At 43.9% G+C, this 14,136-nt stretch overlaps 1 protein-coding gene across 1 annotated transcript in view; it reads left to right on the top strand.

The window, feature by feature from the left end:
- Window positions 1–236: 236 nt before the first annotated feature.
- The window catches only part of BANK1 (B-cell scaffold protein with ankyrin repeats 1), a 240,865-nt gene continuing 226,965 nt past the window's right edge, over window positions 237–14,136 (top strand). Inside the window, exons 1-2 of the mRNA XM_015405768.1 lie at window positions 237–318; window positions 1,038–1,436. Coding sequence (XP_015261254.1) covers window positions 237–318; window positions 1,038–1,436 — 481 coding nt within the window. The remainder of the gene's footprint in view (window positions 319–1,037; window positions 1,437–14,136) is intronic.

Raw genomic sequence — 14,136 nt, 5'->3', positions numbered from 1 at the left:
CTTCAGGGGAACATATCTCTATAGTCTGGCAATCCGTTGTTATTCTGGGAGATCTCCAGGCCTCACCTGGAGGCTGGCAACCTTATCAATTAGGAAAGTGCTACATAAATAACCATAAGAAGTAGTAAATTTCTTGTCTCCTACCAGCTTGGTCTTTTGTCTGAACAGAGGAAGACATGTGTTGGTTGAAAAGGGAAAGACCACTTTGACCTCTGAGAAAGGCTATCGAGAGGATCATGGGAACTGCCAATGCAAAAGCCATGCAGGACAGAAGCTATAATGAGAAAGGGAGTTGGCTAAGATTGAATGAAAAAGCTGGTTGGACCCAACTCAATTATTTTTGAGGACCAATATCTTTAAAAATGGAGTGTCTTTTTACTAGGTAGGATTTCAGAAAGATATTCAAACTACTGCTGTCTATAGCCATGTCCTCACCCTGCAGCCTCAAATCCTTCAGCTTGGTAAACCACACAGATTTAAGAAGTGTCACTAAGGACACGTAGATTTCAGTGGGAAACTGCCAACTCTATGCACATCAAACACTTGTTCAAAGTCAATCTCAGAAATAAGTTTCTTAAAAAGCCAGCAGTGTGGATTTGTTTCGGCAGCTGGTTATTAGATACTTCTGAGTAAGAGCACGTGATGTAAGAGCCATGTTGTGCTCATAATTATAGGGCTATTTCTTAACAGACAGGTGGTATCCAAGCACCTTTGGTTTGCTCTAGACTCAGTGGTGATATTTAACCCTAATCAAAATTCAAAGTGTCTGTTTTTTCCAGCTAAAAACCTGGAGGATTTATTTGGAGAAAACCCAAAAAAGGGTTCCATAAACTGCTGATACCCAGCTTATCACTAGATATGTCCAAAATGATGTTGGAGATTCTTTCTCAGAAGAAACTTTATCTAAATGTGATAATCTAAATGTGGGTTTCATATGAATTCCTCCCTGGAACAAGTTCATAGAAATTTTGGCATGCAAGCCAGCCTGTCAGGTTGTAATATAAAGTGATAATCATTTTTAATTCTTTCCCTTTCAGAAAACCCACAAGACATTCTCATAATCTACGAAGAAGATTCAGAAGAATGGGCGTCGTATTTAAAGTCAATATTCAAGCACATCACATTAGAAAACGGAATCTTGCTTTACAATATAGATGCTGCGTCTCTTCACCACTTGGAGCTGCAATCCTTGTGCTCTTACACATGTAAACTACTGATATTGTCGAGTGGGCTTCTAAACTGCCTGGATTTAAACAAAAGTCTTTTTTTGGAGGAGGTTCTTCAGCCTCCTGAAAATGTGGTTCTTCTGCTCTGTGGGGTTGAGAATTCAGCCATTCTGTATGAGATACTCAATACGGACAAAAGCAATCAGGTGATTACCACTGATCAAAATCCAGAGGTCTACCTGGCAGTAATTGCTGACATTATTCAACACGGTAATATTTTTATTTTTATTTTTGCATTTTGTTTTATTGGAGAAAGAATTTTATAATTTAACACCACCACCAAAATCATTACTATTATGAAAAACAAAACTTCATTTGCATGCTTTATCTTCATATCTTCTTCATCTTCTTTCTTCTCCCAAAATTATTACATGAAATTTTAATTAACAATTTATTTTTTAAAATATTTTAATATTTTAAAGTAAAGACACTTTACTTACTTCATTACTCAGACAAGTTCTTTAACTCATAATGTAAAATGAGATTCCAAACAGGTGCATTTTGTTATTAACATCCGTGAGTTGGACAAAAACACATGTGTAAAATCTCATTTTACATTACCCATTTATAACTTTTATAGAAACTCAATTTTTTGAGTATTGTCCAATGATATTCATAATCAGCTAATGTATCTAGGTGAACTTGCAAGACAAAATAGATACAGTAAAGATGAGGATTTAGTGGGTCCATCTGCATGGTGTTTTCCATTCCATGTGCCCAACTAAACATAAGAACATAAGAGAAGCCAATGTTGAATCAGGCCAATGGCCCATCCAGTCCAACACTGTCACACAGTGGCCAACAATACCAGGTGCCATCAGGAGGTCCACCAGTGGGGCCAGGACACTAGAAGCCCTCCCACTCTTCACCTTAATGCTAGTGTGAAGCTATTTAATGTTTGCTGGCTGCTAGAATGGTAAATTTGGATATCTTGAATTCCTGTTTTGTTTATAAGAGAAGGAATTATGCAATTGGTTCTGCCCTAGTGGTTCATTTGTCTAGACATTACTGGATCAATAATGTGAGAACACACATGGGGAGGCAGCACCCACATTCCTCAAACCGTGATCATGTTGCTCAAAATGCATAGCATTTAAATATAATATTTCTGTTCAACCCTAAATTCACATTGGGACACAATGGAAAAGGGGCACTGGGATATACATTATGTTCTTTTCATATGGCTGTCTTAAAATGCAAAGAGCGACAATATAAACATTGAATTTATTGTGTGTTCTCATTTTTAATACACAAATTAATAAGGATAGGTATATAAAAATTCATGTTTACAATGAACTGAGGTGGATTTTTCAGGATAAAATAATTGTGCACTGAATCCTATGTAATTCAAGTCGAGTTGTACACATGGAACAGAAATTTCCCACCTTCTCCTTCCCAGTGCATCCTTTTGTGTTCCCTACAGAACTGCTCCAGCAGGTCCGTGAGCTTTCAGGATTAGCACAGGGTACTATGTAATGGTCTGCAGTGAAGGGAGAATTAATGCAAATCTCACACAATCAGAAATAGACCTGGATTCCAGCACTTAGTATTTTGAAACACTTCCACTGCTGACAGGAGTATGTTTTCTGTTCCTTTCATCACTGGAAATCTGGAATTATGTCTTTGATTTCCGGTAACTTCTACAAGGTTATTTCAGATTTCAGTTTGGCTAATGAAGGACAGAGGCTTGCCTTGGGAAACAGCTTGAGCTGCTACTGCCTGGTGTGTATGAGTAATGTATAATGCAGTGGACCACGGCACAGATGTTGAGCATTATTTTAGAGAAAATAGGATTGAAATAGTTCTTGCTTGGATACAAAGAGCAGAAAGGTTATGTTGCTAAATTGGACACAAAGTGGCAAAACAGTACATTCTTTAGGTAGTTTTTTGTTTTGTTTTTGTTTTTTAATACACAGTTCGGATACAACAGTGGAACATGTGCACACCCAGCAACCAATGGCAGGTTGGCAGGGAGCAAACCCACTAATCAGAGTCCATGCAGGATATCCTGGCTCTGCACTGCAGTCACCTGCATGGTGGCAGCTGCTAGTGAGCTAGTTGCTATGTGAGTCAGCTTGAGAAAGGGACCAGGAATCAGGGTTCCAATTTGGGGTTTGGAAATTCCTGGAGATTTGGGGATGCAGCCTGGGGACAGTGGTGTTTTGGGAGGGGTGTAATGTTGGTGATGTGATGATGTCACTTTCAGGTGACATCATCAAGTTGCCTTTTAGGCCAGTTGGGCATGGGATTTCCCCCCACCAGCCAGCTGGCTGATGGCAGGGAAGCGCCCCACAAAGGCAGAGGTTCCCTCACCCCCAGAGTGGGTCTGGCAACCCTACTGCAGAGGAACTGATCTATGTAGCCTGGAGATCAGTTGGAGATATCCAAGCTTCCCCTTGAGGTGAATAAAAATATCAGCAACATAACCTTGGCCAAAATGCTGACAAGCCAGCAGGTCAGTGGCTTGAAACAGGCCTTAAAGGGTGAGGGTAGGAAGCAAGACCTGACAACTGTCCCACAGGCTGGGATGGTTGTTCATCATATAGGAGGAGTGCAGAATGATGGAACACCATCAGGAAAAGGCTGATCAGACTTCCGGTTTTGGCGACTTGAGGCTCAAACGTGTCCCATCGAGCTCCTGATGGAGACGTGCTGAGTTGCGGTGGACAGGAAGGGTCCCGGCCAAATCCGGGCCCTCCTGGAGTCCTTGTAGGGGACTCCCAGCCTGGGGTGCATAGGAGAGCTGCTCCTGAGGCAACAGCCGAGGGATCAAGGCTCTCCTACCCTGAGAGGTCCTGCTGTCGTGAAGCCATTATGGTGATAAGAGCTGGCTGCCAGATGAGTGGACAAGAGATCTAGCATGATTTCCCTCCTACAATGATTTAAATATGAAAAAACAGTGAGTTAAGCGATCCCCCATGTAAGCTGCCAAGTGTTTGTCCACTGGATTTAACTTGAGAAACAAGCGGCAGGTGGCGGAAGAGTTGAGGAATCACCCCCCCCCCGAAACTCAACAGTCCCTGAATGAGAAAGAAAAGGAAATAAGCAAAACTAACCATATGCGATTATAACTGAAACCAAAAGGTGCAAAATAATCCAGAGCGTATTTAAATTGGAGAACTTTGACTTTGAATCCAGAAACTTTCTTCTTGTATAAACAATGTCTGGAAGAGGGAGAAGAATGGCGCCGAAAAAGAAACCTCTCACAGGAAATACCATACCAACGACTCCCACCCAGACACAGGAAGCAGCTGCTGACTTCCCCAATATGCTGGCTATGGCATTGCGCCCCCTGCTGGAGCAGATGTCTAATATCAACAGTAAGCTGGATGATGTCTAAAAGCAACTAACACGGATAAAAGAGCAGACAAAACAGACAGAGCCATCAAGAGAGTTGAAACAAAGACCAAAGATATTGAACAAAAATTGAGGGAAGTGGAAAAAGAGAGAGTCTCAGATAAGGCCAATTTCTGCAACTCCAAATGGAAAGATCAACGTATGTCTTACGCTTTCAAGGTGTTCCTGAGCAAAAAGGAGAAAATGACAGATCTTAAGCAAGAGGCGCTGCAAAATGATATGGACTTGGCTTACCAAAACTATCCAGATTTTATAAACAATAAACTGCCTGGAGAAATATACATGAAATTCTCTAAGAGATCTACCAGAGACAATGTTTTGAAAGCCACATCTGGAAAAGTTCTGAAGGTTAAAGACGAAGAAGTTAAAATTTTAAAGGACATTCCATTCGGGATGCAGAAGCGAAGGTGGCAATAAAAAGATTTAACCTTCTTCCTCCACAACAACTCAATTGCTTATAGATGGATTTTTCCAACGGGACCTGTATTCAACTATAAAGATAAGAAGAATAAAATTGACTCTGTCCAAAAAGCCAATGATTTTTTTGAAACAACAACAAAGCCCAAGTAAAGATGACAAAAAACCTGTGGACAATATTGAAGAAGAGGGAACCAATGATGGAGGAACAGAAGACACCTCGAATAGCTCTAGCAGTACCCCGGAAACCCCAGACTCGGAGAAGGGGGAAGCTGCAGCTAAAATACCTAAAATGAATCTGAAGTACAAGAAGAAGAAATGTAGAAGATAAACGAATATTTCAACAGAATATAAGTGATTATTGTAGGATTCTTATATATACATTGTAACATTTAGATCACGATTCTTGTCTTATCTTTTCTTTTAGATATAGTGTTTACCCCCTGTTCCTTTTAGGATGTAGGTGATAAAATGCAATAAAAAGTTATATAAAAAAAGGAAAAGGCTGATCAGTCCACCTTTAAAAGCCTTGCTGACCTCTGTGTGTGTATGCATGCAAAGTGCTGTCAAGTTTAGTGTAGCCAGGTCTCCATACTGCCCCCGTAGGGAGATTTGGGGGGCATTCTGGGACATTGCTGATTCTCTGGTTTAAAAATAAAACTCTATGGTTATGGGCCAGAATTACCATAGAGTTTTGCCCTCAACCCATAGCGTCACGAGTGCCATCCCCAATGTGATGACACCACTTCCGGGTAACAGCATCACATCGGAAACATTGCGCCCAGATGTAGTTGTTTGGAGGCAGGGTTTCCCCTACTGGGCAGCTGACCAACACTGGGCAAAAGCCCCAAAAAGCAGAGGAACCCCTGCTGGGAACTGGGAACTGGCAACCCCAGTCAAGTCTTTTCTGACTTATGGCGGCCCTATGAATTAATTACCTCCAAAACATCTTATCACTTACAGCCCTGTTGAGGTCTTGCAAACTGAGGCCATGGCTGGTTTCCTCAACTGAATCAGTCCATCTCATTTCGGCTCTTCCTCTTTTCTTGCTTCTTCAACTTTTCCTACCATTATTGTCTTTTGTAGTGAGTCTTGTCTTCTCATAATGTGACCAAAGTACGATAGCTTCAGTTGAGTCATGTTAGCTTCTAGGAAGAGTTCAGGCTTGATTTGATCTAGGACATTCTGCTGACCAGAATGAGGGGGAACTCCCAATCTCCATTTTGGCAGTGAGGAAGGGAAAGATTAGGTGACATAAGCTGCATCCCCTCTGTTTCTGATTATTTGGGGGAGTCCTGGGGGAAGGTGGGGAGATAAGCCCCTTCCTCGTGCCTGAAAGCATGCATCCCAAGCCATATGTTGAACCTGCATAGCAGAGGCAACCACGTCCTAAGGCCTGAAGAGGACAGCAAGGGCCAGCCAGTGTCTGATATCATAATGGGAAAGGACTGCCTTGTTCTGATGCCACAGTGGCCCTTTCTGCACTCTCCTTTTAATCCATGTTCACCGCAGTGTCCTCCAAGCAATTCTGCACTAAAATCGAATTCAACCTTCTTCTTTTTTGGGGGGTTTCCACCCATTCTGTATTGCATTACCTCCCTTCAGTAGTCAGCCCAGTTTTAGCCTGCTATTGCCCCAGGTTATTTGGATGCTGTTTTGCCATGGACTTAAATTGCCTCGACTTGAACACTGAGAAAATCCAGCGTGGCAGGCAAATGCGGAAAGAACCAGTGTGTCACGGCAAGGGTGAGAAACATCTGCTTAAAGCTGGTTCATTGTGATGTCTGAAAGCAGCCGTACTGTTATCCACTCGGCTAAACAGAGCAAAGCCCCAGTGGTTTGGATTCCTTTCGAAGAGAGAGCCCTGGAGACTTGTGGTGCCTTTGCAATATTTGTTATACAGGAAGAGCATAAATGGAAGCAAACAGGCACTCTTTGCAATAGATCCCCAGAAAGGAAGGATGTTCCCGAATCCTAAGGGACTTCACTTTGCAACTAACTCATAGGTCTCTGTGCTGTCTCTATGACCGATGTTTCAAAGTCCGAAACAATTGTTTTCCCCAATACCTATCCTTATCCCTCAGCTATCATATTTGCTAAGTTCTGGAGAATAAATTGTTCACATTTAGAATCCCCTGCCTACAGTGAAATAATCTTCTAGCCATTAGCTTACACTCATTAGAGAAAAAGTCAGCTGACCATTGTGGGATATTAGCCTGTCAAAGGAATGACCAGACAGCTGTCATAACTAGAGTTGCTATCAGTGTTCCCTCTAAGCTGAGTTAATGTGAGCCAGCTCACAGTTTTTTAGCCTCTGGCTCACACATTTTTGTCTTAGCTCAGGAAGGATGGCTCCAGAGCAAACTAATTTATGCAGTAGCCAAATCACTCGCTCAGAACTTTAATGCCAGTAGCTCACAAAGTAGAATTTTTGCTCACAAGACTCCACAGCTTAGAGGGAGCATTGGTTGCTACTTCTGGGAAATTCCAGGTGATTTGGGGGTGGAGCCTGTGAAGGGCAGAATCTGGGGAAGGAAGCTCCATGGGGATGTGATTGTGATACCACAATCTACCCTACAAAGCTGCCATTTTCTCCAGGGGAACTGATTTCTGCTATCTGGAGATCAGTTGTAATTCCAAACTCCAGCCCCTACTTGGAGGCTGACAACTTTTGAAGGTTTTTAAACAGAGGCTAGATGGCCATCTGACAGCAGTGCTGATTCTGTGAACTTAGGCAGATCCTGAGAGGGAGGGCAGGAAGGGTTGCATCAGTGCTTAGTTCTCATGGCTCTTTCTTACACGCCCAGGGAAATGCTGATCCCACTTTGGGGTCAGGCAGCAATTTTTCTCTAGACCAGTTTGGCCAGTGATCCTGGAGGGTTTTTGCCATCTTCTGGACATGGAGCAGGGGTCCCTGGATATGTGTGTGGGGAGTATTTGTGGATTTCCTGCATTGTGCAGGGGGCTGGACTGGATGACCCTGGAGGTCCCTTCCAAATCTATGATTCTGATTCTAACCCTTGCCATGACAGCACTGTGGCTTTGTTTCTGTTGGAATGTAGACTAGAGAGTTAGCAAAAGATTTTACAGAGGAGATGGAATCTAAGGGGGATATAAAAGAATATAGAAGTTTAAACTTTTCTCCTTCTGAGGTTTATGGTCAAATGTCCACTGATGCTGCTACTGGAGTATCTGTTTTAAAGAACAGTAAAAGGAAATAAATCAATTGGTTCAAGTTTTCATGTACAAGCAAAGCACAATTCTTTCTTCATTTCAGAATTAAAAAGTTGGAAAGCTTGCTTGTTTTGTATGCAAAGTGCCCATTCGGTGAAGTTAAAGGTCATTGCTGCGTACTGTGTGCATTACAGATTGTTCAGCAACATTCAGTACGTAGCGTCTCATTATGGGGTTTTCTTGTCCATCAGAAGCTTACAAGAAAAAAATATTATGAATATAAAAGTAACACTCAAAGCTTATTAAATAGGCATTTAATATGCATGGGCATGAATGCTATGCCCATTTGTCTCATTTTCATGCTAGAATACTTACGGTGAAATGCCGGAATTGTGATCCATTGGGCCTGTAAGGAACTCACTTCCAAACCACTGTATGTACCTCAGTTTTCTAGAATGTCTGGCTAAATATAATGATTCAGCAGTATTTTAGAATGACCCACTCACTGAGCATCTTTGAGGACCAGTAAATGTCAGTGTTGGAATGTTGAACTGTAACACACTCAACTGCTTTGGGCACTTGTTAAAATTATATCAACCAGAAGTTATTTTCACTAGGAAAAGTGGTTATGGAAAGAAGACAGGGTTGTACATTCGGTAAGGAAATTTCCTAGAATGACTCAGGTCCGGAACATGGTGCAGGCCAAAGGCCCTTCTCTACAGGCACCAAATTCCCCGATCCAAATCATGCAGCTCTCGTGGGGGGGTTGAGGAGAAGCCACAGCTTACCTCAGACTATCATTTATTTATTTATTTTTATTTTACAAAATGTATACCCCACCTTTCTGCCCTCATAAGGGCCACCATGATGGCTAAGAAATTAAAGCATACATAGTAAAAACTGCACCCTAAAATCCATTAAAAGAAACAAAAAAACCCCCATGTCATTAGAACAGGAGCTAAAATGAATGCAAAAACATTTTAAAAAATTAAAACATTGGGAAAGATGGGGACCTAGACTGTACTTGTACACTCCATAATGTATGAATTGCAGCTGACATAATAGACAGTGTTTCCCTATAGTGGCAGCCAAAAAACTCAGAATATTGTACTGTCATTAGAGACCCAATATGATATCATGTTTAGATTGTCAGACTGAGAGTTTTTATTTTGCAATTGTGAAAAATATATAAATTTACAAAAATAAAATAAAAAATGTCAGTCTAGGACTTAAACTGTCTATTATTTGTTAGTATCAAAAATTCAGAGGACAGCGGAAGACAGGAGGGCCTGGCGGGAGCTGGTCCATGGGGTCGCAAAGAGTCGGACTCGACTGTGCGACTGAACAACAACATCAAAAATCTGTATATGTTGACAAAGAGCAGCCATTTTAAAATCTCTAACCATGTTTATGGTTATAGTAGTTCATAGTGACTTGTAAGTAGTGACTTGTAAGTAGACATTTTCCTGTTCTGAAAACACGCTTTCAGTCTTTCAGTGGAAGCTGTAATCTCACAAATTTTAAAGCCTGTTACTAAAAAAAAAAAGTTCTTGAGGCAAATGTCTGTATAATGTACCATGATGCACCTTCTGGTTCCAGTCTGGCCACAAAAGTGAGCAAGTGCTTCATATTCTGGAAATGTGTGTTTGGTACCCTTCCCTTTTCAAATATATATAATCCCTTCTCTTGAAGAAGAGAGAGATTTTCAAGTAACTTTGAGCTGCATGAGAATGGAGCAATTTGCTAGTTTACGGGCAAGAGTGATTTAGCCACAAGACTGCAGTTCTGTACCCCTGGATTTGTCTACCAGAAATTGCAAACTTTATCTTGAAAGCAAAATAAAGTGAATTAGAAGCCAAAAGTTTTTCCTTTATGTATTAAAGTCCCCTCCCCCCCCCCCCGAATCTGGTTGCAGCATTTTGATTGAGGGGTATGGTTATTAGGGACCTCTTAAGGATCTTAAGTGTCTAGCTTTTAACAGTTTTATTCCATTCATCACTTCGGATGTCTCAATTATCTATTCAGCTTGTCTGTGAACTAAACACTCTAAGACTGTTCATGTCTCTTAGGACCTTGTCGTATTTCCTCATGTAGTTCTGACCCCTGCTTCTTTCCCTGTCTGCATCTTTTGAGAAAGTGACCAAACAGAGCACAGTATTGCATCCATTCTTTCCCCATAAATATCTCAGGTTCTCAAAATATGCTTTTGTACAGGGTTTGAGTACCACTTACAGCTGGAGCAGCTGCTTAATCAATAGCTCTCTTTCTCACACCTCTCTTCAGTGCTAGTGAAGGATCAGGTAGTGAGTGCTTGAGGGAGCCAGGATGAGGCATTATTGCAGCCTCCATGATGAGTCTGAGCTGTCAAAGGAAGATGGAACATACCTTTCCAGCAGAGGAAATGACATGCAGCTTGAAGACCTCTTAACGGAGATTGTAGAACACTTGAAAGTTAGGGGCAGCCACATCCCAACAAGAAGAGCCTTTTTAGGAAACTCTGGGGGTGATGTAGTGGCTCAAATAGCAGTCAGTGTCTGTGTTTTGGTTTCTAAGGCAGCCCAAAGGAAGGGAGAGACCTAAGAGACCCTGGAGTACCCCTGGGATAAACAAATGTTCTATTCTGTTTTAACCGAGTGGTGTGTTTTTTTAATTAAAGTTTTATCCCATTCATTCATCAAAGAGTTCATGGCAACATATGTGGTTCGCTCATCCTGGTTTTCCATCACAACAACCTGGTGAGATATTTAGGGCAAGAGAAAGTAATTGGTCCAACTTCACCCACTGTGCTTCAGGGCAGAATGAACCCAAGTCTCCTTAGCAGAGGCAGACTGGGAGGCTATTATGAACTGAGATCAAGGCAGCTCTTAAACAACTGATTTCTCTATTCAGCTCATAACTTAACACAGGACAACATTCAACAGAACCTTCTAACTTTTATACTTTTTGAACGGGCAAAGCCACACCTCTAGAACAGATAATGACCAATAAAAATGCATTGCTTAGGACCAATGGAATTGGTTCCTGCCAAAAGTCAATGTCTCTTTGGATTGGCCCATTTGCAACATTGGCCAATCTGGTCTCGCATTACAGCATACTAGGGCTTCTATGGAGCTGTAAGCCCAGTTCCTAACTTCACATAATACCTGAATACATAACAGAGGCCATGACCCCCCAGCCTGTCTTGGCCCTGCCCCTACAAAGGAGGGAGGGAACTCTGCCAACAGGTAGGAGGGAGAAAGAGCCAGCCAGGTTGGCAGTTTGGCACTTCCCATGGCTCTGCTGGGCTGGGTACATCTGCATGCTGCTCATCCCAGCCAAAGGGCTGCCTTCCCTGGGCTGCGCGTAGCTAATCCAGACTGCGGTGATATCTTCCCTGGGATGTGTGTGGGTCACCTAGGCTGGGACGAGGCCTCTCTTGGGCAACATGCAGCTCACCCTGGGCTATGCGTGGCCCTTCTACGCTGGGCTGGGCTGGCCTAAGTAGGGAGGGTAGGCCATCAGTCAACTGGGAAATTCCCTGGTGACTATACTGGCCCTGTTCCCTAGTAAGGGTTGCCAATCTCCAGGCGGGGCCTGGAGGTATCCCAGAATTACAACTGATCTCCAGATGACAGAAATTAGTTGCCCTGGAAGAAATGGCAGCTGTCAAGGGTGGACTCTATGACATCACATCCCCACTAAGCATCCTTCCCTCCTCAAACTCCACCTTCCCCAGGCTCTGATACCAAATCTCCTGGAATTTCCCAATTCAGAGTTGGTAACCCTACCCCTAGTTGAAGTTCAGCACTCCAACTACGATACCACTGTGGCTCTCGGGTTATGTGTCTAATAGCTCCAAACAAAAGGAAACTCTGATTTTCTTTTCCATGGTCATTTCAGCAATAATGACTATATGGGAGGAACCACAATCTAATTTTTACACTGAAACCACATGTCACTAAAAGAAATACATGCAATTGGCATATGGATGGATCTTTGTAATGCATTGTTAAGACACAAATCTATCCTACCTGTGTCTTAGAATTATTATTATTATTACTAGGAGCAAAGCCTGTTGTAGCAAAGCAATACAACGGTCCCTAGCAAGAGGCCCCCCACACACACAGCAGGCGAGTGAGTGGCGGCAAAGAGGCAAGCGGTGTTACCGGGGAGGTATTGTGGCACCCCCGCGTCATCCCGAGTGGCAGCGCTGCCTCTGGCTGTTGGGCCGCACGTTCCCGGGTGGGCGTTGGCTGCTGACGCAGGTGAGGACTGCGGAGGCCACCTGGCCCCTCCCCTTTGAGGCCCCCAAGGAAGATCTTTCTCCCTCCAGGATACCGTTCCCCTCATCCCCTTCCCAGCTTGCTTCCCTTTCATCCATGGGGGCAACTCCAGTTAGGCTCCCCTTGCACCTAAGATACTCGTAGCCCCCCGCCATTACCTCAGCAAGCCTCCCCTAAGACCCTCCCGCTTTGCACCCCCTTGCTGCCTGAGGGGCAAGGGAAGGGGAGGCCACGCGCCCTCCCAGTGCCCTCTCTTTCCTACCCAGCAAGTGGCTGGGTTGTTTCATGCCGCTGCTGCCTCCTGCCTGGGTGCTTTTTCAACAGCTTGGAAGGCGGCAGTGAGCAGCTCTCATTGCATGCAAAGCCCTTCATACATGCAGAGAGGACTGCCGCTACCTGCTCGGCTCAGCTTTTGCCTCATGCAGAGATTAGCGGCAGGTGCCACTGTGGTGTACGCCCGACTGTCCCTCTCTAAGAGGCTGAGGGCGACCTTTTGGATGTGATTAGGAGGCCACTGGGGAGAGCTGCAGCTGAGCCCCTCTGCAGGCTGGGGTCTCTGTTCTCCCTCGCCTCGTGGACAGCAGTGGGGCTGCTGCACAGGAAACTGGCTGGAGTTGGATCCAGGAGCACCATGGCGTTGGGGAGAGTGGAGGAAGGCTTGAGCAGGTTGCTTAGGGGGCAGGTGGCTTTGCTGGGACCGTCCCAGAACTGCCTTGATTTAAAAGGGGGGGGGAGAGAGGAGGGTTGCTTTCCCCACTCTCAGGAAAAACCACATCAGGCTCTTTCCAGAGTGTGTTCCTTCGGTGCGGCTCTCTGGCCCTGTTACTTTGGCCTGTTGAGAAGAAGGGGAGCCTCCCCATGCGCAAGGCGGGACTCCTCCCGCAAGGCGTGTGCAGTGCGGTTCCTGGGGCCACCAAGCAGACCCCAGGCTTGCCGGCGGCAACCTGGAGCATTGGCAGGTCTGTAGCGGGGCGGGTTGAGCACAGCCCCTCCTCCTAAATGAACAGAGCGAAGCAGCGGGGATGGAGTCTCTGTCTTCGGAGTGTCTGTGTTGTGAGGGAGCCGGGCACAGTGTGAGCTAAATTTTCCAGGCACTGCTTCTGTGGCCGGGACTGAGGCAACAGAGCCAATGACCTTCTGTCTCAACGCAGCAGGGGATTGGCAGACGTTCTGAGTGGCAGTTCATGTGGCCAACTGATTTTGGCGCGCATAGAACTTTGCAACCCCAAATGGCTTTTATATAAGGAAGGATTACTATCATCATCATCAATCGATTTCTAAACCACCCTCCCCTAGAGGGCTCAGGGCAGTATACATCATATTTAAGAAACAATTCAGTTAAAAACATCACAATAAATAAGTTAGTTTAAAACCAGACAATCATACTTTCCAATAGAACAACTGTGCATAGAAATGGGTAGGAAGCATCCTGGGTAAATCAGGAACAGAGCAATCAATGTGAATTAAAACAGCCCGAAATCTCTTTGGCGTCATGCTTAAGAAATCAATAGAATATTATGTCATTGTAGATTTAATATTTCAACTCTTCATCTGCTGTAATACGTGGAGTAATTCCCTGGCACACAGAAAAGCTATCTCTGATGGCTTTAAGCCAGCAAAATGTCCCTGTGTGTGGAGGGAACTCTCTGCTGTTTCCACCCAGAATTAGTTGATGGCATGATGTTACTCAGAAGATGAAT

Source organism: Gekko japonicus, unplaced genomic scaffold (assembly GCF_001447785.1).
Source record: "Gekko japonicus isolate JY-2015 unplaced genomic scaffold, Gekko_japonicus_V1.1 scaffold81, whole genome shotgun sequence".
NCBI lineage: Eukaryota > Metazoa > Chordata > Lepidosauria > Squamata > Gekkonidae > Gekko > Gekko japonicus.
This window is presented reverse-complemented; position numbering and strand designations above follow the sequence as displayed.